We start from the raw sequence: 21,592 nt of genomic DNA, 5'->3' as shown, positions 1-21,592 counted from the left end.
CGGGTGCAAGTTCAAGGACAAATTCTAAATTTTACATTTTTTTTAGTTAAGATATTATACACAAATCCACATTAAAGGAGGGGGGGGGGAGGAAAGATTGAACTTTGAAAGCAGTGAGTTGAAAAAGATGGCTCTCACTATTAGGCAATTCACTACTTGGATTTATAATTTTAATTCGCTATGAATTTCTACCCAAACTTTTATTTTAGGACATATTACTTACTTGGTGTGTGGATGAGAATGAGTAAGTATGAGATGAAATGAGAAATTAGTAGAATTGGATAACCAACTCCCTATGTTAATGAAATACCTTTGCTCTTCAAGTATGTCATATTCTAAACATATGGAACCCACCTACCATTTCATTTTTAGTTGTTAGTAAACACATTAATAAGAATGATACAAACTCATTCCCACTTTATTCCTTGTAAGTAAACATGCCCTTAGTCAACTACTCTGCATCCCCAATTTCATTCGTTCATGTCTTCCCTCCAACTATGCCCTTGCTGTTGGTGAAAGGTCATATTTACCCTTGAATGTGGTAGAACTATGTTCACGTGACAACACACACATCTAGTTTGAACAAAATATAATATTTAGTAATGAGTACGGATATACTAGAAATTTAGAATTTGAAACCTCATTTGTAACCAAAAAAAAAAAAAAAAAAAAAAAAAAAGGGAAACTTGTAAGGGATTATGCGGTTCAAAAACAATGGGACATAAGAAAGGTAAAGATTTCATATCCCAGAGACATTCCCTCAATTTATAATTATTCTTGACAATGACATTTTCTTTGACTTGCGCCACCCAATTTGCCATAAACATCGAGTAACATGCGTCGGGGAGCAAATGCTCATTTTCTACGAATAGCAACAAAGAAAAGAAGGAGAACAACTTCATTAATTTCTTGACAAAATTAAAAGAAGTTGAATTGTTGCGGTAAAGACAAATATTATAAGGATTTATTGGCACCTTTGGAAGCATATGCACACTACATGGACAAAGATGGGGAGTTTGATGATGGATAATTTCAAGAACTATTTTCATCGATTTTACATTTTAAGTATCAAAATGAAGAGTTATATCATTTCAAAGATCATTTTGGACACAAATCCAGAAAATAAAGTCATCTTTCTCCAATGACGAGATTTGAATGTGCTAGAAAAACAAATGGGTGAAAGTTAAAGAGTGTAGAGAGAGGTTATGTTTCTATCTATGCTTCTCATATTCAAAATTCCATCTCCTAAATTATGTAATAGTTTCAAACTTTTATCCTAGTAAATTAAATAAAAAGACAAAAGAAAGGGAGAGGTTGGCCGGTGGTGTTTGCTGCCAAGGGTTGTTTGTCAGGGTTGAGACGGTGGGAAAGACCAAAGGGTTGAATTATTTATTTTTTAGTTTAAGTGTTTTAATTCTCTCTCAAAATTAATAAAAGAAAACTTAAATGAATTGACATGCTACGCCAACTGACGCATCAAGTAATTTAGAATTGTCATCTAAAAAGATGGTGTTTCTAGTAATACCCTAAATATAAATAAGGATAAACCCAATGGCATTATAGCAAGAGAGGATATGTTGTTGGTGTTGCAACCTACATAACATCATTTTCACCCTAGAAAAAACCACAATATGGTATTTAACTAGCTTTCGATCCAAATTGAGGACAAGCACACAAATCACAAAAACAACATTCTAATATGTAGACAACGGTCGTCGCTATAGTATAAGAGACTGAGCAAAAAAAAGTTTAATTAATAGCACGAAAGAACAACCATAACTATAAAGGCTCTAATTAACACATCAAATAACGAACAAAAACAAAAAATGTAAGCAGTTATATGAAGGCATAAAAAAATCAAAATTGATTGCCACCGACCTCAAGACCAATAAAAAAGAATGGCAAGTTATATTCTCAAATGGTCAATGTATATAATTAATTATGCAGTACATTTTGATGGGTAAAATTTGTGACACAGAGACAAGCACACACAGAGACACAGAGACAGAAGGTTTCAAGTGCAAAGATGCAAAACCCAAAAAGCAGCTACCTCCTGCAGCAGCTATAAATACTCTGACAAACCCTTCTTTTAGTCCCTAGCTTTCTTCTTCTCTCCCTGTCTCTGCAAGTTTAATCGAGAAAATGGGAAGAGGAAAGTTCAAGGGCAAGCCCACCGGCCGCCGCCAGTTCTCCACTCACGAAGAGATGGGTATTAATCATCTCACTCTTTGTCTATCTGTTTCTCCATGTATCTCAAATCTGGTTCAAACAATTTACCGTCGTGATTTTATATGTATATCTATATGTGTATGGGCATATGTATGCACAGGGTCTCAGTTGTTTGCGTTAATTTTTAGATCTAGATTGATTTGTGAACGTTTTAGTTATTTTTAGCGTGGAATTTCGGCTATCAATCTGAAATTTTGTAAATTTGTCAATGGAAGTTTGTATAGTGAAGAAATATTTGTTGTTTTTGGCATGTGGGTTCTATTTTGTATTAATTCGGTAGGCATTTCTGATTGTAAATTTTAAAAGCTCGTAACTTTTTCGTGAAAGTTTGTTTCTATTTTTGAAGAATATTTTGGTCATTCCATAGTTCAGCTCAGGAGTGGTTTATGGGATAACCTCTGTAAGAAAACAAAAACAAAAACAAAAACTTGTTCGAAGTGGTTGCTTCTAGCTTATTGGTAGTGGGTTGGCTTGAAGACTATTTTGTTGATTTCGGCATGCGGGTTCTTTTTGTTTTCACTCGGCTTAATGTTTGGAATCTGGACCAGTAAATTGGATAACCGTTGTAAGAAATAGAACATGATAACTTGTTCAAAGTGGTTGCTTCTAGCTTATTGGTAATGATTTGCCTTGGAATTTGCAATATAAGCTGGAGTATCACTTAGGTTAGCTTGAAACTTGGGATTGTTAATTGGATAAATGAATCAATGTAACTTTGCGTTATTAATTCCTAGTTAGGGTTGGTGCATGAATGATGAATCCCTTTTGAGGTTATCCTGTGAAAACATTCTCAGTCAAATTTCACTTCCCCACTACTTTTGCTTGAAAACGCCATGAGGTTGTATGGACGTTTTTGAAATTTACACCAAATTAAAGAATATATGAAGTTTAACCGTTGATTGAGTTAAAGTATATGTCAGACTAGGAAAGAATGTTTCCCTCAACTATATTAATTCTACTCATGTTTCTCTTGGATGGCTTTATCGGTTTATATGAGAAAAAAAAATTAAGATTTTTTTTAATCAACAATCAAGGTTTGTTTTTTATGATGTTTTAGTTGTATTACGAGTTTACCGGTTGTTCTCCTGAAGACTGTATGAAGTTAACGATTTGTGAGTTTGTATATTTGGATGATGTTAACAATATCAGCTTCACTTAAGTCTCAGACATTTTTCTTAATGTCAAATTATATTTATAATTGGTAAATTTGTTTCAAATGCTTTTGAGCTTTCATCTGCTATGTTTGACTCAGCTTGCCTTTGTGTCTATACTTCAAATTATTGCAGTTGCTGGTTCCTCTGCCCGTCCGCGTAGTTTTAAAAGGGTAATAATCTGTCCCTTGTCCCTTTGTATTACACTTTTCCCATATGATTTAATTGAAGACATCGCACTTTTCATGCTGCTGTCATGATTCTCAAATTTAGAGATGAGGGTTTCAATAGGCTTTTATGGTATTTTGTTTGAACATGCATACGTACACAGAACAGATGCATGTAAAGTGTATAGGTGCTCATTATGCAGAGTCTGCATTGATGGGACTACATAGAATTGGAATGTTAAACTAATGCACTGAAGACATGTATATTGACTTAATGAGAACCAAGTTGTTCTGTAACCCAAACTTTCTGGCTGATAGGAATCTTATGAATCATGGCTGAACCAACCAGAGGCAATAGAACTGCATCTGTTGTGGATGCCTCTAAGCATTACATGTTTCAAAGGATTACCATGTGAAACAAAGTATTCCTTGCCCTCTAGGGCATGTCTCCTTTTGGAAGTATTGGACTGCTGCATTCCTTTTAAGGACTGCTGTCAACCCATTGACTGAAAACCCATAAGAGATATGTCCCTAATATGAATCTCATATAGATAAGGCCGAATTCTGATTTTGGTTCCTGTAAAGCTCACATCTGGCCATAACATGCTGAGTTTGTCGAAGAATTGACAATTATTTCATTGTCCAGAAGTTGCAACAATTGGTAAGCTACATGCTTAAATTTGAAAATTTTACCAAAATCATATTCTTCTTTATAAATAAAAAGAAATTCTTAATATAAATTGCTGATGGAGTAGCATATTATAGTTTTCCTCCTTTTGGGGTCGAGCTCTAAATGGTCAATAAGTTCTCTTGATTCGGTCCTATTGTAGGCGGGCATTGGGAGTAGGACTTTGAGTCTTTGATCCCGTGAAACACACATTTTAAACTTAAAGTAAGAATGACATGGTGGGCCATGAATGTAGGAAACTATTAAGTGCTTAGTTTCCAAATATGAGATTACTTTCCAACAATTCATGTAAGAGTATTTTGAAAGAAGCAAATCAGTATACTATGGTTAGATATTAGCTAAAATAACATGGGTATAGATAATTTCATGTAGTAATTTTGCTTGATTACCATTTTAAGAAAGAGAAATTTTTTGTGTCATTGATATCATTGTTTGCAATGTATGATATAGTGGCTTTGTTGATTATATTATATCTTCCTTGCCCCATCTGTTACTATGTCTCCCTCTTTCTCTCGCATATGGGTGACTTTTAAGTTTTGTGCTATTGCTGGGTATTAAAGGTATATTTCTTTGATATTGTCAGGAAGAAGCCGAAGAGGAGGAAGAAGTAGAGTCTGAAGAGGAATCAGAAGAACAGGAAGAATCTGAAGTCAGTATACTCATTATTTCTATTACATTCTTCTTTATATCGAACTATTCCATTGTTCATTTGGAAGCATCTGTGTTTCTTATTAGTTCCTACTTGTACCTTACTGCAATTTTGGCTGTGTGTTAACAGAAACGGAAGGGCACTCAGGGAATTATTGAAATTGAGAATCCCAATCTAGTAAAACCAAAGAATGTGAAGGCTAAAAATGTCGATGTAAGTTGGTGAAGAGAATTTTTACATATTTGCAGTATTAACTCATTATAGTAATTATTTTCTGTTATCCTTGTTGCAGATTGAGAAAACGACTGAACTCTCAAGGCGTGAAAGGTATGCTATGTTCCTCACCTCCTGTACATTCAATATGGAACAAGTTCTGTGCCAAGTATCCGAGCAGTGTCTAAATTGTGAAACAAAATCTTGCTTCCTCATTCATGATTCTTCTATCCCATTTTTCTTCAGTTTTCTTTTCACATATTTATTACTCTTTAATATCAAATATATATGGTTATTAATTCATCTTTCATTCGACTGTCAGTTGAGCATGATGCTTTAATAGTAGCATCTGGTTCTATCTCTAAGCACCAGTAGTATCCTACATTATCTAGGCTGACCTGGGTTTTTTTTTCCTCCAGTTTCTAGCTTTAGTTTTCATGTCACACAGGCAAAAGAGACCACCAGAATTTGTTCAGTGTATGAAGCTTTTGATCAAGCCCTTAAAACATTTAACTCATCACTTTGTTTTAAGTGTTCTGAACCATAGGGGAAGTGGAATTTTATACATAATTAGTCAAAAATGAACTTTAGAGGGGTAAATTATAATTTGTTTTGTAGATTATATTCACCAGTCGCACTCTTGGACAAAATAATAGTTTTGTCAAAAGTTATGTTTTGTTGAAAGGATTTAGGAAAATGGTGGATAATGTGAATTTATTTTTCATTTTAAGAATTGAAATATATTTGTCATGTTATGGCTCATGCTTTGGCATTCTGATTGTCATTTCGTGTTTTTTGGTCATTATTGGTACTGGATGTTATTCTCATAGTTTTATGCTTCCCAATAGTACCTTTGATGGTTGAACCTCCTTGAGATCACGAAATTATTAGCTGCATTTTTTTGTATTTCCATACAATTGATTTGCGAAAGCTCATGATCAATATTTTCAATTTGGTTGCAGAGAGGAGATAGAGAAGCAAAAGGCTCATGAGCGGTACATGAGGTTGCAGGAACAGGGAAAAACAGAACAAGCAAAAAAGGATTTAGGTAATGTGGGAAATTGACAAAATTCTAGCTCCATTTTGGCAGTTAAGTTGAATTATATTAGGCATGCAATGATATGCCAACTGAATTGTCTAAATTAGCATACACAAAACAGGGGTTAAGATATTTTGCTGGAAAAGTCATATTTTATCTAGTATTTGTATTTCCTTGCTGATATTTCGCTCCACTTATTGGTGAATAGATTGTTCAACTGAGGTGGTGAGGTCTAGTGTTTACCAGTTTTAGAGAGTATTAGATAATATATGGGATACCACTGTGTGTTGCTAGCCCTCTGAAACTTCTGTTTCTGGAACTTTGTAAGGGTTTGGAATTTTTGTCTATGTTTTCGCTGACTGACAGCCTTACAGTGTAGTTTGGTGGTGTTGAGTATCGATCTGATTGTGAAACCCTGCTGGGTTCTAAATGCTTTTGGTTATTATGAAGATGAAGGTCCTTAAATTGCTCCATTTTCCATATTTGCTATCCTTTATGGTTTTCTGGCATCAAGATTCAGGATATAGGGATAATTTCTCAATATGTTTGTTACCCTTGTATTGTGCATGTGTCACTTGACAATATGGTCTGACCCTGTATATCTATTTGGGCCAGTAGTTTATTTTCCTGTACATTGTCTCTGTTGGCATTCTTTTATTTTTAATTTAAATTGTACTTGCAGAACGCTTAGCCATGATTCGCCAACAAAGGGCTGAGGCCGCTAAGAAGCGAGAGGAGGAAAAGGCTGGTGTGTACCCCTGATTCAACATTATTCTTTTTGTTCCCGTTTGTGATACTCCTCTGCCTTTCATGTCTAATTTGTTCGAAATCTCAAGAATCCTTTTTCTTTTTCTCCTTACCGAAAATGGTCTATGATTTTTTCAGCTAAAGAGCAGAAAAAAGGCGAGGGACGCAAGTGAAATAAAGTTATGGAGATGCCAAGTAATTGAATTGGGCTGCTTTTATCTGTATCCCATGCGAACTCAAATTACCAAAGTTTCGCTTTCTTATTTCACATAGTGTATTTGTGAAGTGTATGGAATTTGTTCTTATTTATTGGAAACATGGTTTGGGGAAAAGAAAACTTTTTTGGTCATCTAAACTTTTGACATCGAAATAATTGCTTTACAGGTTTTGGTTGAGGTTGAGTTGAGCAGAGAGTATCCCTTGTGAGTATTTCTTGTTAAACTCACTCTTCACTCTATCTTTTGCCTTGCAGAAATTGTGTCGGTGAGTTGTTCAAAACAAACTTGCTGTTTCAGGTACCGAATGCTCCTTTCAGTTTACAAGTGAGTATTTTGATAGCCCTTTTTTCTTCAATAATCCAGACTACGGGAAGGGAACGGTCAAGATTGAATTGAGAAAATACTATTTTTGTTTACTTGCCAATCTAATGGATATAAGTCGGATTACCCAGTAGTGCAGTCCACACATCTCTCTCTGGACCCTCCAACCTTTTAACCTAGGTTTCAGTCAATGCCATGGTGGTTCTTTCTAAACAAATGTGAGAACAAAGAATCTATGAGGTTTAGGATAAGGGAGCTTGTAAATGATTGAAATGGAAAACATAGAAGTCGTGGTCCTAGGGTTTTCAACAGGCATCATATATTTCGATCTTCGATTTTCGGTTGTGGAGGGTGAAAGAATCTAGTCCCAAACCACTGTTTAAGAAAATGTCAGGCTGGAGAAGGAAGGAGGAAGATGCCTTAATCTCTGATTTGGTTTATTTTGGCGTCAGTTGGGCGGCTGCATGATCCACAATCCTTTCAAAACCATTATATTTATGAATGAATAAATGAATTTCTCGCAAATTTTAGAATGTGATTGTGCTTTGCTCTTGCATAGAAAATTAGAAATTAGAAAGTTGAAAATAATAAGCAAATGCTTTTGTTTTTTGTTTCTTTGATTGACGGGACGATTTCAAACTTAGAACCTCTTCTAGCATTAAGATATATAGCACCGGATCACATGTTAGTTACTCATTTTTTTTTTTTTTGTTTTTTGGTTTTTTTGGGGTTGTATTATAGTTGTCTCCAACTGGCTAAGAGCATTGATTCATGCACCTGAGACCCGTATTTGACTCCCCCTCGCTGAGAAGTTTTTAGTTGTGATAGGAACACAAGTGGTACGATACGTGTTTTAATATGAATGGTGGGAAATTTTATTTTTTAAGTTACTAACTTTTTAGCACACATCCCACAATTTGTTTAGTAACATGTGGTGTACCATCCCGTGTACCGGTCACACTGAAAAATCTCTTCCCCTCACCAATATTGCATCTATAAAAACAAACAAGAAACATGTTATATTTTGTTTTTCATCAGTATAATTAGCCTCAATTGTGTTTAGGAAGGTGTTAGTGAAGATTTGGTTGGAACGTTATACTTTGTTAGGGTCCAACATGGATTGAACAATTATGTTTAATTTAATAATATATATATATATATATATATGTAGTATGTATAACGTATTGCAGTTAAAAAAAGTTTTTTTTAGCTAAAATGGTTATTGAAATTGATATAACTCCTCATTTCAATATTTGACAATGAAAATCAATAGAATTGGTCCTGATTTTGTTTACTATGAATCATTTTGGTTCTTAAAAAAATCTGTCAGTATTCTCGTTAAGTGGATGAATTGGTTTGACACAAATAATCTTAAAAAGGTGATCATGGGGTTGTTCATATGACAATTTAACGAGGATATTTGACAAATTTTTTACGGAATTACCAAAATAATTTATAGTTAACAAACTCGGAGATTACATCTATCAATTTTCATTATCAATGACTAAAATAAAGAGTTGTACCAATCGATTGGACCATTTTGGATAAAAATAATTCTTCAAAAAAATCTCATGAACACTGTTTATGGGTTTGGACCAAATTTGATGACATGATTATAATAATTAAAAATTGGGGTAGTTAGGCTGCCTAAGAAAGGAATAATAAAGAAAAGAGAGGAATTCTAGTGTTCTTTTTGTGTATGGTTAAACTTTAAGTAGAGGTAATCAAACTCCTAATTAATCATGATTTTTAATTCATTATTTGTCTCTTTCACCATTCAAGGCTAAGATGAATTGGATTAAAAAGAATCTATTTTAAATTTGAAAAGTTTAGGGTAGGTTTGGCATCCTGTTAAAAAAAAAATTATTATTTCTCAAAATATTTTTTAAGAACATCTCTTAAGAACAATTTTTTATTTATTTTTGAACAAACGATATTATCTACACTAAGGGAGATGAGATGTGCTTAGCCTCACAATGAGCTAGTGATAATATGGTTCAAATTTACCTTTTAAGAACAATTTATTTTAAGACTTAAAAACTTTTTTGATATGAGATTCAAAATTATTTTTAAAATTTAACAATAAAAAAATCATCGTACAATGGAATCGGTAACATCAATTGGACATAGAAATCCAAAGAGTGATGGGAAAAAGTGGAGAGAGAGAGAGAGAGAGAGAGAGAGAGAGAATATTGTAGGAAAGACAAAGAGAGCATCGAATGAGAGGAGGATAAAGAGAAAAGAGAGGAGAAATAAATAGGAGAGGAGTGTTGGAACAGAGAGAAAGAAATTAACAAAAAAAAAAAATAGAGTGCGCATCAAATATTTGGAGAGAATAAAGTGTTGGGTATGAGTTTAAAAACTCTAAAAATTCACTTATGATGTTTGAGTAGGTTTTTATTTTTATTTTTTTTTATTTTTAAATAGTCCTGCCAAACAAATATTCAAAGTCTAAAACTTGAAATGTATTTTTAAGTTTAAAAATTTAGATTCAAGTAGAATACCAAACATGCTCTTAGAAATTAATCATATATCTTGGTAGAGTATAATTGGTGGGCAAATTGTTGTGGTTTCATCAAATTATGCAAAGAGTCTAATCATATCTTTATAAAAGGGGTTGTTGATTTAATTTAAAGATGACATGAATAAACACGTTTAGTAGGTTTTGTAATCGTTTTCATTCTTGAGTTTCTCGTGTTTACTAAAATATAGATATTTAGAATCATTTCAGAGTATTGTCATACAATATGCATTTTTCTCATCTCCATACCACGTAAATAAACATGTCTTCGTCTTCCCTGTGTTTGCTAATGCACATGGAATTAGAGAAAGTGTGAGTTTTCCTTTAAATTTCATAATCAAATATCAATTAAGGGGACTACTTGATCTAATTTTGTTTCCTTACTTCCCGCATTCCAAAATTCTCCAATTCATTACTTTTTCCATTCATGTTAAGTAAACATGCCATAGCCACTTAGTACTACAGTCTCATAGTATTTCTCTTCACTTGTAAGTGAGAGGTTTTAGGTTTGAATCTCATGGATGACAAATTCGATACCAAATTATGTTGTCTATAGTGTGGCTTAGCCGACTCTCTCATTCTATTAGTGTAAAATATATCGTTGTACTAAAAGAAAAGTAAATATGTCATAAAATTCATAGTTTAATACTCCAACATCAGGAAAATAATTTCGTACACTTTTCTTCTGCAGACCCTTTAATATTTTTGTTTCTTTGTTCTTTTTTGCAGACCCTTTAATATTTTTGTTGCCTTGTTCTTTTTTCGTTTAGTTACTCCAAAAGTTATAGTAAAAAAAGTAATGCATGAAAGAATTTGAGTGCGAAAATTATTTCCCTTAATTATAACCAAAGAACAAAATATAAATAAGTTCAAGCTTAATGAGCCCACATGATAAAAGAGGGAGGTGGATTGTCTACTCTTCTATTTTCATACTTTTCTCATGTCTTCTTGTTTGTGTGGTCACGGTTAAATCACGTCCACATTTTATATTCCTGTTACTTGATATTTTATTATTTCTATAAAAATTAATATAAAATATTAACGTGATTTAACTGTGATCACATATCACAGAAGATCATGAAAAAAGTATAAAAATAGGAAGACAGACAATTCATCTCTACAAAAGAGAGTGGACCATATGACAAAAGCCGCAATTTATTTCCGTATGAAAGATTGTGAGGAATATTCCTTTGGCATTTTGAACCTTCAATTTCTTTCTTATCTTGTAATCTTTGTTGAAATTTTTGGGTGATGTGACATTCTGGATACATTTACATTTACAATAATGTTTCGTGTTAATAAAGTAAGGATATGTATACATTTTTGTTCACGTATCATTATTTCATTACCACACGATGCCACATAACAATGTATCTGTACCCTTTAATTTATTCTCGTCTCTCTCTCTCTCTCTCGATATTTTTGTATACCACATTAGAAAAAAGTTATGATAGGGGGAGTCAAAAGCATTAACGATTTATGATTTCTGAGCTCTGACCAAAATTGAAAGTAAAAATGGATCACACACTTCAGACCTAAAAACCAAAAAACGGCGGCTTGGTGAAGAGGATGACTTCGATAATTCGAAGCACAACAAAAGCGTTTTTGTTTTTAAGTTTCCGTCTCTTTTTGTGGATGATTAGGTCAACAATTCTATATATTTTTTATATAGTTAATGAGTTGGAAGTGGGTTTTATTGGTTACCAAAGTGTTCATGATTAAATTTTTTTTAGAAGGGACCAACTGGTTTGCCACTACAGTTCACTCGTTCGGAAGCTGGGAAGACTTACAGAGGTATTTTAGTTTCCTCTTGGCTATCATCGTGCAATTCACCAGCGGCAGGAATCGAACCTAGGACATACTGTGGGAATAAGGACCTGTAATTCATCTTCAACCACTGAGTCACCCATGATTTAGTGTTTTAACATTGTTTTTGTTAAAACAAAATTAATTAAAGAAAGATAATTAGTGATTATTTTAGGTCATGTGGGATTGATTGAAGTGTGAGTGGAAGGATTCGTTTAGAAGTGCTATTAAAATATGTGAATTTTTTTTTTTTTTTAGAGAAAATGTTTTTTAGGTTCTAAAAGCACTTAAAGTACTTTATGTAAAAAAAACATCATTTATGTGTTTTTTGGAGGAAACACTTTAAACATTTTCACAAAAAACACTTTCAACTATTTTAAAAGCAATTTCACACAAGCCTTAAATATACCTAATGCCACCCTCAAAAGGTAATCCATCTTCTTAATTCGATGTCATTTGAGAATGAGGATTCTCTCCGAATCCTCTTTGTAAGGATTTTGGGATTCCTCAAATTATATCCATTCATCGTACATCTTGTAGTAAAAAATTATTTTAAATATTTTTATTTAAAATTAAACATGAATAATACCTGACGAAAATTAACTGTACGATATATGATAAACTGACATAATTTAAGAATCTTCACAAAAAAAATCAGGAGAGAACCCTCATTCGTCTTTTGAAGGACTACATCATTTTGTTGAATTGATGTCCATTGTTTTATGTTGACATGTGGATATTCGACCATAATTCAATACCATGGGTGGTGGTGGGAGCTGTCAACTATGCACGCATGAGGGGAAACTTGTCTTGTCACGTCGGAAAGAATTTTACTCCAAAATTATTTAAATATATGTAGAATTATCTGCTCTGATTGCACTATACATTTATCTTTACGAAAATATTGTATAATATAAATGTAAATTGCACCCGTATATGAGATAACTTTACTTGCATCTAACTGACTTTTGGTCTAGTCGTAACTATTCTATTCAGTTAGAGGATCTCTTAGGTTCAATTACAAGATGCAAAGACGGTAAATATTTATGATCAATTTGATACCTTGGTGCGACCAATCATGTTATGATAATTTATCTTTATTGACATATAAAACTGTCTATTTTTCGTACTACTAAGTAGGTCGGACTATTGAACAAAAATTACAAAAAAATTTATAAACAAACACAATAGCAAATGACATAAATCAACTAATAAAATCTTCCTTTGATTAAAAGACATTGGCATCACAAAATCAAATACAAACTAGTTTCAAAATATTCTAAGTTAGTAAAATATGGAATGAGTATAGTACATATATTATCTCTATTAATTAATAAAACATTCATTGTCAACTAAAATCCTATGAAATTACCAGTTTAACTCTCTAATTAAAACAGAACATGAATAAGAAATATGAGGCAAAAATGTAATTTCACACAACCAAATTTTGTTTTTTTTTTTATTTTCAAAACCTCACATACATATAATCCTAACATTCTCTAATTAAAAAATAAAAAATCCCACTCCCACATTCTCTATCACTCTCTTCCTCTCTCCTTCTATTTCAAAAACAAAAATAAAAAATTTTCTCACACACTATGAAAAAATTGACCCTTTTTTAAAATTTAATATATTTAATTTTGTATTTATTTATATTTTTGTAATAATACTTTAAAATATGTATAAAAACACAAATTATATATATATATTATTGAAAATGAATGAAAATAACACATATACGTAGGTGTATGGAACATTAGAGTTTTAAAGTACGTGCAATTTAAAGAAACGTGCAATTTAACGAACAATTAAGACATTAATTTTTGTCCTAAAAAGACAAGTGAGAGGTTTTAAGTTCGATTATCATCAAAAACGAATTTGAACCATTTTATTGCTAACTCATTCTAAGGCCAATACGGCTTTAGTGTAAATAATATCGTTTTTTAAAAGTTAAAAAGGGGAAAAAAAAAAAAAAAAAAAAAACAGACAAGGGTGCAAAATTGAGTGCATGAGTTGGGCCTTAACAGGTCGAGTGTGTGTAACTTGCCTTCAAGAAACAGAAAACTGAGGTTGTTATCGAGTAAGTAAAAATCTCCATTAAAAAAATACAAAATTCAATTAGGAAAACCAATAAAATAATTAGATTTTAATAAACCTAATTAGCTAATAAAAACAGAACCACCTAAGCATGCACACCGTCATCACCATATTTTTCACGTCATAACTGGATTTTAAAATAATGACCTAAGAAAAACTGGAAACAAAAACAACAAAAACAATAAAAAAAATAAAAATTTCCTTTTTGAAAACTTAAATTATAAACGGTCAGAATTAGGAATTCAGAGCCATAAAACCGTATATAAAATAAATATTCCTTCTATCCTGAATATAAAGAAGAATACCCAGAATTTCAATTCTCTCTCTCCTTCTCTCTCTCTCTCCCCCTCTCTCTCCCAATTATATTGAAAACCCAATTCCCAATTCTCTCTCTCTGCTCTCTATCTGGGAGGACCCTCTTCATCTCGCTTTGCTTTGATCGGTTTTCGTTTCGGTAAGGTTTATTTTCTACGCCGATTTCTCTGAAATTCTCAAACTTTTTCACGATTTTCTCTTTGCTTGCTGAAAATTTTGAAGCTTTTATGGCCGTTAGCGTTTAATTTGAGCTCTAGGGTTTTTTGCTCTTTCCGATTACAATTTGGATGATTTCGTTTGTTTAATCTTGTAATTGAATTGGGTATTTTTTTTTTTTCCTTTGCAGGAACTTTTTGAAGAAATTCGGTGGTTCTTCGAATATAATCCCTTTGTTTATGATAATAAGGTACGTAATCTTGTACTTGTGTTAAATTTATTTCTTAGAGTTTGCGGAATTTATTTGTTTTTTATTAAAATAAATTTGGGTTCTTCTGATTTTCTTAGGAAAGTCAAAGAAACCATAAAAAACTTTAAATTTAGATATAAGTTACATATAATTGCCCCCCTTTAAACTGGATGAGCAAAAATAGTTGGTAACTTATTAATCATATATATTTATAGAACACGAATTTATGGAACCAACACCAAGTTTTTGAAGCTATCATCTGCATGTTACTTTTTTTATAATGTAAATGTTAGATTGTATGGTGGTATTGTATTTTCTGTTGCTTGATTTTCTTTCTTCACGAGGTTTGTCAATATACGACTCATTCTTATTATTTTCGTAGCTCATATAATCTCATAATTATGATTATTCGCATGTAGCTGCCGACTATATTGATTTGGAGTGTATTGTTTACTCACATGAGCCTTATCTCAAGTGGCATGGGAAGGGTGAGGTGAGTATAAAGATCCTAGGTTGGAGTTGAAAAAGAACGGATGGTTTGTGACGATGGGATCAATGCTACACTTAATATGTATGATGGAGTGGGATTCTTTTGCAGATGGGTTAATCCATAATGGGGAAGTTTTTTACGTGGTCTGACAGTGGTTACATATGGAATTTGTTTCGACAAAGTCATGGATAAGGCTTCTTTGTATGGTTTACCGGATATGATGTGGAAGCAATATTGTTGGCAATATTGTTGGTACAAGACTTGAACTTCCTACTCTAGAAGACTATATGACCTTATTTCTATTTTTCAAAGATATGTATATATAACTAAATCATTCGTAAAGGATAGCAAAGAAATTAAGAGCTAAAGTTCGAATGTCAGAGGATATAACATGTAGACCTGTTCACCCGCTCCATGGGGAGTGATGAATTCGACAGCCAACCAACTTTCCAGCTAGATGGACACTCTAAAGTAATAGTAATGGTTAAATGATTACATGTTTGGATTATTTTTGGCTGGGATGATCCTTAAATGGACACAAAAAAATGTACAGTTTGGATAATTGAATTACAATTTGAAGTGGACCTAAAAAATTGGTTAACCCTGGAACTCCTAGCTCCCCGTGGAGCGGGTAGACTATATATATCAAAATTTTCGTTATTGACTTGTTCCATGTTCTATAATCTCCTAACATTTCATCTGACTGATTTTTGTAGAGACCTTGGCTGGGAAGGGATTATTTGTGACTTCAATGGGGCAAAGAAATATGCTATGCCCTAGTCAGATGATTGATTTGGAAATGAGTCAACAAGGGGAAGATTATCTCTGCCCCCCACCCTCTGTCCATTTTGGGGGCGCTTCTAGTATCCAACAGCACAATGTTCACACAATGGTAACAGCTTCAGGGAGCACTACTAGTTTTGATGCCCAACATTTACCGGAGCGTTATGATAATGCCGCATTCTATAGGATGACCCAGTACAGTGTTCAGCATCATCAACATAATGTTGATTTGGGTGTTGCAACTCCAGCCAACTATTACTATTCATACATGACCCCTTCGTCTAGTACTGGGGTGTTACCTGTTCCTCTTAGTCACGGGGCTTCTGATCCTTCGCCATCTTCTGGCCATTACGGAGTCCTTGGAATTTCTGCAGATGAGTATGATAGAAATAGTCGCATCATGGATGATCCCAGAGGTCCGTACAAGAGAAAAAACCCTGAAGGCCTACCAGGGAATTTTCAATATTTTAATGCCTCTGCAACCCCTAGTTCTTCAGTACCTCCTTTGAATATGAGGAATCCTGATGGAGTTGCTGTAATGGATGCTGTAAATTATGCCTCGCCTCAGTATGCGGGAACTGGGCTTGATTCTGTTATGACACATGACCATAACCATCTGAATCAAGCAAATTATGCAGGTCAGCGCTTTCAGCCAGCTGGAACTCTCTGGTTGGACCAACATTTAAATAGTAACAGTGGAGATGGAAGCTCTTCATCCTGGAATCAAGTTCCTACTATTCCTTTTATGCACGGTCAGTACTTGTTTGTATTTTCTTGTCTTATAATTGGATTCCTATTTGTATCTCTACGTAGGTCATTTAATGTCAGAAAGGTGTTTCAGTTGCTCTTGCAATTTGCTCCTATGCATTAAAAGCAGAAGCTTATCTTTTTTGTAGGAAATTTTCAAAATTTGTTTCCGTATTTATTTATTTTCTGGAAAGAACATAGTTTCACAATTTTGAACATTAAATTTGATCAGTTTCCATCCTAGTGCTTGCTCTCGGTATTATGCCTATTTTCTGTGGAAACTCTGTTTTCTGTTACAACATATGATCAAATAAAGGAAACACACTTATGTGTCTTGATTTAATGATCGGTTTGTTATGTATTAATTGGAGCTCGTTCTCTCTGTTGCTCATTCTCTCAGGGGGTAATGTTACAGTAGGTTCTATGGACAGCGGGAACATGGGTATGCAAAGATATCATGATTCATCTAGCAATAGAAGTTCCTCTATTCTCCAGCATCCTCCTCCGCTCAGCCACCGCCATCATAATCAGCACGTAGCACCACCCATGCAAGGATTAAGAGGCCACAACCTTAATTTTAACCCTCAGGGTGCCACAGCAGCTTCATATAGATTACCTGCAAGTTCCTCGCGCAGCACCATGAATCCTTCTCAGAATGGTTTGGAGATTGGTCGTAGGCAACCAGGATCTATTCCCTCGAATGGCTTTAGGATATACAGGCCACACCAAGGAGTTATTCCCGAGGCAGCTTTAAGACACCAGAACCTTCCCCACTTCAGAGTTCTTCAGGCTGATGTAATCTTTCTCTCACTTGCTCGCTCTCTCTCTCTCTCTCTCTCTCTCTCTCTCTATATATATATATATATTGTTTGCTGTTATTTGGAAGTATATGGTGTAAGTATTTAGTATTTACCAGCTACGTTTCAGATTATATTTGGCTTAACCTTTTTGGTGCTTTTTTGTAGGAGGGTGTCATAGTAGATGTTCCAAACTTTTATGGCAGCTTTACGGACCAGCACAGAGATATGCGGTTGGACATAGAGGACATGTCATATGAGGTAAATTGAAGTAGTTCCATTGTTACCTACTTGTTCGTATAGATACATCAAGGTATAACTGAATCATGCAGATAAGCAAAAGATAAAAAGAGTTCCTTAGTTGTACCGATGGATTCTCAGATATATTTATGTTCCTACCACTGTTATTCTGTTATTCCAATGGTTATGCTGCTTCAGCAAAGTTTTAACCTGAAAACTCCACTTTCAATTGCAGGAGCTTCTTGCATTGGGGGAGCAGATTGGCCATGTAAGCACTGGGTTGTCAGAGGATACCATTAGAAAACAACTAAAGACAAGGTCTTATTTATCATCTTCTATTAATTTAAACCTCGAAGATGCTGGATCCCCAGAGAAGGAAGCCGATTCCTGCATTATATGCCAGGTACCATAAAACTCGTTAGAATTACAACATATTTTTTTTTATCTCGACAGTATTCACCGTTTAAGATTTGACATTGCTGATCTATTCACCATCGTTGCATTCGCGATTTTACAGGATAATTATAAGAACCGCGAGAAGATAGGAGTTCTCCGCTGCGGACACGAGTATCATGCAAGTTGCTTGAAGAAGTGGTTGCTTGTGAAAAATGTCTGCCCCATCTGCAAGTCCGAAGCGTTGAACACAGGGAGGAAGAATGTATAGAAGGGGTGACAGTTGAAGGACAAAGGACTCTTCCTTTGTTCTTTCAACTAACTTTATTTTGTTATATATTTTTGTATATGCATCGGCATATAAAATATATATATATATATATATATATATATATATCGACCAACTGTTACCATCCAGCTTGTTTATTTGTTGGCTATCCAAAACATTGGTCATGTATCTATCAAAGTTGTACAGACTTTCTTTTCAAAACCATTATTTTATTTTATAATTCTGCGTCCTGCTGTTTTACTCTCGGTAATTAAGCCACATTCTTGTTCATTTGCGTCAACAACTTGTTTATTTTTTTCAATAATTCATCTTTGTCGACGAAAAATGATCGACGCTGAATTATGATTATGTTTGGAGTGACAATTTAATGTCTTTGTTAATTGTTCGTTATTAATCTCAAGCTGTGTCAACTATATACGATCCCACCCTCTCCCTCTCTCTCTCCTTCCTTTCCTGAGTTAAGTTATGAATTGGAATTGAGCTTCTTCACTACGATCCCTACGATATCAAATGACCCCTCAAATGGGATGAGGATCCTCTCCCCTCCCTCCACTCCTCTCACATTTTTTTTGTTCTCTTTACTTTTTTTTCCGTCTCTACAAAGATGAAATATTGAGCATTCAAACAGAAGATGAGAAGAAAAAAAAAAAAAAAAAAAAAAGAAGGAGAGAATCCTTGTTCGCTTTAGAGAGAGGGAGGATGCCGGTGTCAGGCTGGTCGGTGAATCCGACGCCGACGCCGACGTCGACGTGATGGCAGGGTAGAATTGGCTTTAACACACTAAAAAAACCTTGTTGGGTGAACTTAGCCGTGTGTTGTGGTGTAAAACTTCGGAATCCTTAAATCCGCCTCGTGTCATGGTGTTAAACCTTCTCGATTGGCAATTTACTTGTGGGAGATTATTTTGCTGTAATGCGCATCACACTATTTAAATGAATTTAAATTTTGAAATCTATGTAATAGATAGGTAAAAATCTCAAAATTTAAATTCAGTCAATGGTAACAAATAGGGTAATGAGCATTACCACCGTTGAGGGTGGCAAGAAAAATGCACCCTTAATTGGGCCATAAAGGGGAAGCTAAATTCATCATACATTTAACTAAGCATCCATCCGATACAAAAAAACTTATCCAGAAACTGTACCTAAACTAGAACAAACAAAAGTACCAACAAAAGATGAAGCACGAGATTTTGCGAGAGGGCCGTAGGTAAATTAATCAAAAAATTGACATAAGACGGAAGCTGTGACATTTCTTTTGACTCCAAAACTATAAGCCAACCCTAAAAAACTCAGGCAATACCATACAGTAAAAAGTTCATGACAAACTCCATGAGTTGACAGGTACAAATCCTGAAACTTTAGGGGCAGCAAAATGAGAAGACGACACCCTTAAGATTGACCTATCGCCCTCACGATTAGGCAGAACAGCAACCAGCTTTCTTAACAGCAGAAACGTCATCCTTGTTTCCGACATTTATGGTCTGTCCCTTGGGCAATGCTGCAGGATCATCTCCTACCTCTAGTGCTTTCCGGCTGACTACATGGTATATTTGTGTTAGGACTTCAGTGAATGCATTTTCAACGTTCATAGACTCGAGTGCTGATGTCTCCATAAAAAAGGTGTTTTCCCTCTCAGCAAAGGCCTTGGCATCCTCAACAGAGACAGCACGAAGGTGACGCAGGTCAGCCTTGTTCCCCACTAGCATTATCACGATATTGGAGTCTGTGTGATCCCGTAGCTCCTTCAACCATCTTTCAACATTCTCAAATGTCACATGCCGGGTGACATCATAGACAAGCAATGCGCCAACAGCTCCTCGGTAGTATGCACTTGTAATTGCACGGTACCTTCAACAAAAGAATAAATTACTCAAAACTTAAACATTCAGGCAATCATCACTCACAAATCACAACCAAGACCAACATCAAATAAACAAAATTTTAACTGCCCTGCAACCTAACTATATCTCAAATACTTCTAATCTGCTACCGAAAATGTCCTGCAACACAAACTAAAGACCATATCTGCTTCACATAGGGAAAGCAATGAATATTCAGTACCGATATCATTTCCAAAAGCACACTATTCCGAACATAGAGCCACATTAGAATCCCTTGTTGAATTTACATCTGACGGCACAGGAGACATTTTACACTTACCAATAACCTACTTATAATGTCCAACAGTCCTTCTGCAAAGAACCAAGCAGAACTAAACATGTTCAAATTCAGCAGTGATCTTACAGCAATATCAGATTCTGTTCAGCATTGCAACAATAACGCGAAAACAAAAACAAAAACCCAATTGGTCGACAGATCTCGACTCGTATGGCGAACGAAAAACTCTAAACATTCCCTTCAGTTTTCCCACATTTCTCAGCACCCAATTACCCATTTTCCCACATTTTCTCAGCACTCAATCACCCAGTTACTCAAATCCCATAACAAGAACAACAAAAAATACAAACGGATTGAAATGATCGAATTTTGAATTCGGCGAAAAAGTTAAAAACCTTTCTTGGCCAGCGGTGTCCCAAATCTGGGCCTTGACGATCTTCTCATCAACGTGGATACTCCGAGTGGCAAACTCGACGCCGATCGTCGACTTCGACTCGAGGCTGAACTCGTTGCGCGTGAATCTCGACAAAAGGTTCGATTTTCCGACGCCGGAGTCGCCAATCAGTACTACCTTGAACAGATAGTCGTAGTCATCGTCAGCCCTGTATGCCATGGCTGCCCTCCTCCCTCACAAATTACAAATTCGACTCGGGGGTTGGGTTTGGTTCTGGTTTTCCGAGTCGAATTGGGTCGCCGATTTATTCAATTGGAAGAGCGACTCGGAGGCATGGAACGAAGGGAGGAGGGATTGTGTGAAAAGGGGAAGGACAGCGTCTTCATGAGTTTTCTGCTGGCGGTGATACAATGATGGGCTAAACTGCCATTTCACTTTTAAATTATATTTTCTTTTGGATAATGTTAGAAAAAACTAAAATTTTAAACCGAACCCAATTTATCTTTAGTAAGAAACAAGAATGTTAATCAATATTTAATTAATAATTCAATTATTTACAACCACATCATTTAATTCTTTTAATGAATCTAAAACTATTCAATTATGATTTTAAGTAATTCTTTGAAATTTAACGTGTAGTTAATTAGGATTTTAAAATAATTTATTAAAATCCTTAGAAATCCAGATGTATTCAATTAGGACTTCAAAGAAATTTATAATATTCCAGATATATTCAATTAAGAATTTATTTTAAAGAATTTTAAAAAGTTGA

At 34.5% G+C, this 21,592-nt stretch overlaps 3 protein-coding genes and 1 long non-coding RNA gene across 11 annotated transcripts; 3 read left to right on the top strand and 1 right to left on the bottom strand.

Moving 5' to 3' along the window:
- Positions 1–1,963: 1,963 nt before the first annotated feature.
- On the top strand, positions 1,964–7,232 carry LOC137714831 (28 kDa heat/acid-stable phosphoprotein-like protein). Its single transcript, XM_068453963.2, has 8 exons — positions 1,964–2,209; positions 3,516–3,553; positions 4,819–4,884; positions 5,014–5,097; positions 5,177–5,211; positions 6,060–6,145; positions 6,819–6,884; positions 7,022–7,232. The coding sequence occupies exons 1-8, from the start codon at positions 2,143–2,145 to the stop codon at positions 7,054–7,056; spliced, it is 477 nt and encodes a 158-aa protein (XP_068310064.1). The 5' UTR covers positions 1,964–2,142; the 3' UTR covers positions 7,057–7,232.
- Positions 7,233–7,311: 79 nt separating this feature from the next.
- LOC148697780 (uncharacterized) lies at positions 7,312–8,459 on the top strand. Its single transcript, XR_015960503.1, has 2 exons — positions 7,312–7,425; positions 8,164–8,459. It is a non-coding gene; the product is annotated as an uncharacterized LOC148697780 (long non-coding RNA).
- Positions 8,460–14,093: 5,634 nt separating this feature from the next.
- Positions 14,094–18,526, top strand: LOC137716153 (putative E3 ubiquitin-protein ligase ZFP1). 8 transcript variants are annotated; one of them, XM_068455558.2, is made up of 9 exons: positions 14,094–14,300; positions 14,508–14,567; positions 14,987–15,060; positions 15,166–15,309; positions 15,774–16,592; positions 16,988–17,382; positions 17,553–17,645; positions 17,860–18,027; positions 18,142–18,526. In XM_068455558.2, exons 5-9 carry the CDS (start codon positions 15,809–15,811, stop codon positions 18,286–18,288), a joined length of 1,587 nt encoding a protein of 528 aa, XP_068311659.2. In that variant the 5' UTR covers positions 14,094–14,300; positions 14,508–14,567; positions 14,987–15,060; positions 15,166–15,309; positions 15,774–15,808; the 3' UTR covers positions 18,289–18,526. The 8 variants fall into 8 exon arrangements, with proteins under 8 accessions (XP_068311659.2, XP_068311656.2, XP_068311657.2 ...); XM_088690701.1 differs by having other exon boundaries at positions 14,140–14,305; XM_068455556.2 differs by having other exon boundaries at positions 14,097–14,300; positions 14,987–15,309.
- Positions 18,527–19,376: 850 nt separating this feature from the next.
- LOC137715151 (ras-related protein RABA1f) lies at positions 19,377–21,226 on the bottom strand. Its single transcript, XM_068454384.2, has 2 exons — positions 20,822–21,226; positions 19,377–20,156 (listed from the first exon to the last, which is right to left on the bottom strand). Exons 1-2 carry the CDS (start codon positions 21,037–21,039, stop codon positions 19,724–19,726), a joined length of 651 nt encoding a protein of 216 aa, XP_068310485.1. The 5' UTR covers positions 21,040–21,226; the 3' UTR covers positions 19,377–19,723.
- Positions 21,227–21,592: the final 366 nt, after the last annotated feature.

The sequence above is a fragment of the Pyrus communis genome, chromosome 3 (genome assembly GCF_041283825.1).
Source record: "Pyrus communis isolate YQ-2024b chromosome 3, ASM4128382v1, whole genome shotgun sequence".
Lineage (NCBI taxonomy): Eukaryota > Viridiplantae > Streptophyta > Magnoliopsida > Rosales > Rosaceae > Pyrus > Pyrus communis.
This window is presented reverse-complemented; position numbering and strand designations above follow the sequence as displayed.

Coding starts and splice junctions, on each gene's coding strand:
- LOC137714831 (XM_068453963.2), top strand. CDS start 2,143: ATGGGAAGAGGAAAGTTCAAGGGCAAGCCCACCGGCCGCCGCCAGTTC. Junction 5,098..5,176: donor TGAAGGCTAAAAATGTCGAT/GTAAGTTGGTGA, acceptor TCCTTGTTGCAG/ATTGAGAAAACGACTGAACT. Junction 5,212..6,059: donor GAACTCTCAAGGCGTGAAAG/GTATGCTATGTT, acceptor ATTTGGTTGCAG/AGAGGAGATAGAGAAGCAAA.
- LOC137716153 (XM_068455555.2), top strand. CDS start 15,809: ATGGGGCAAAGAAATATGCTATGCCCTAGTCAGATGATTGATTTGGAA. Junction 17,383..17,552: donor TCAGAGTTCTTCAGGCTGAT/GTAATCTTTCTC, acceptor GCTTTTTTGTAG/GAGGGTGTCATAGTAGATGT. Junction 17,646..17,859: donor TAGAGGACATGTCATATGAG/GTAAATTGAAGT, acceptor TTTCAATTGCAG/GAGCTTCTTGCATTGGGGGA.
- LOC137715151 (XM_068454384.2), bottom strand. CDS start 21,039: ATGGCATACAGGGCTGACGATGACTACGACTATCTGTTCAAGGTAGTA. Junction 20,157..20,821: donor GACACCGCTGGCCAAGAAAG/GTTTTTAACTTT, acceptor CTTTTGTTGAAG/GTACCGTGCAATTACAAGTG.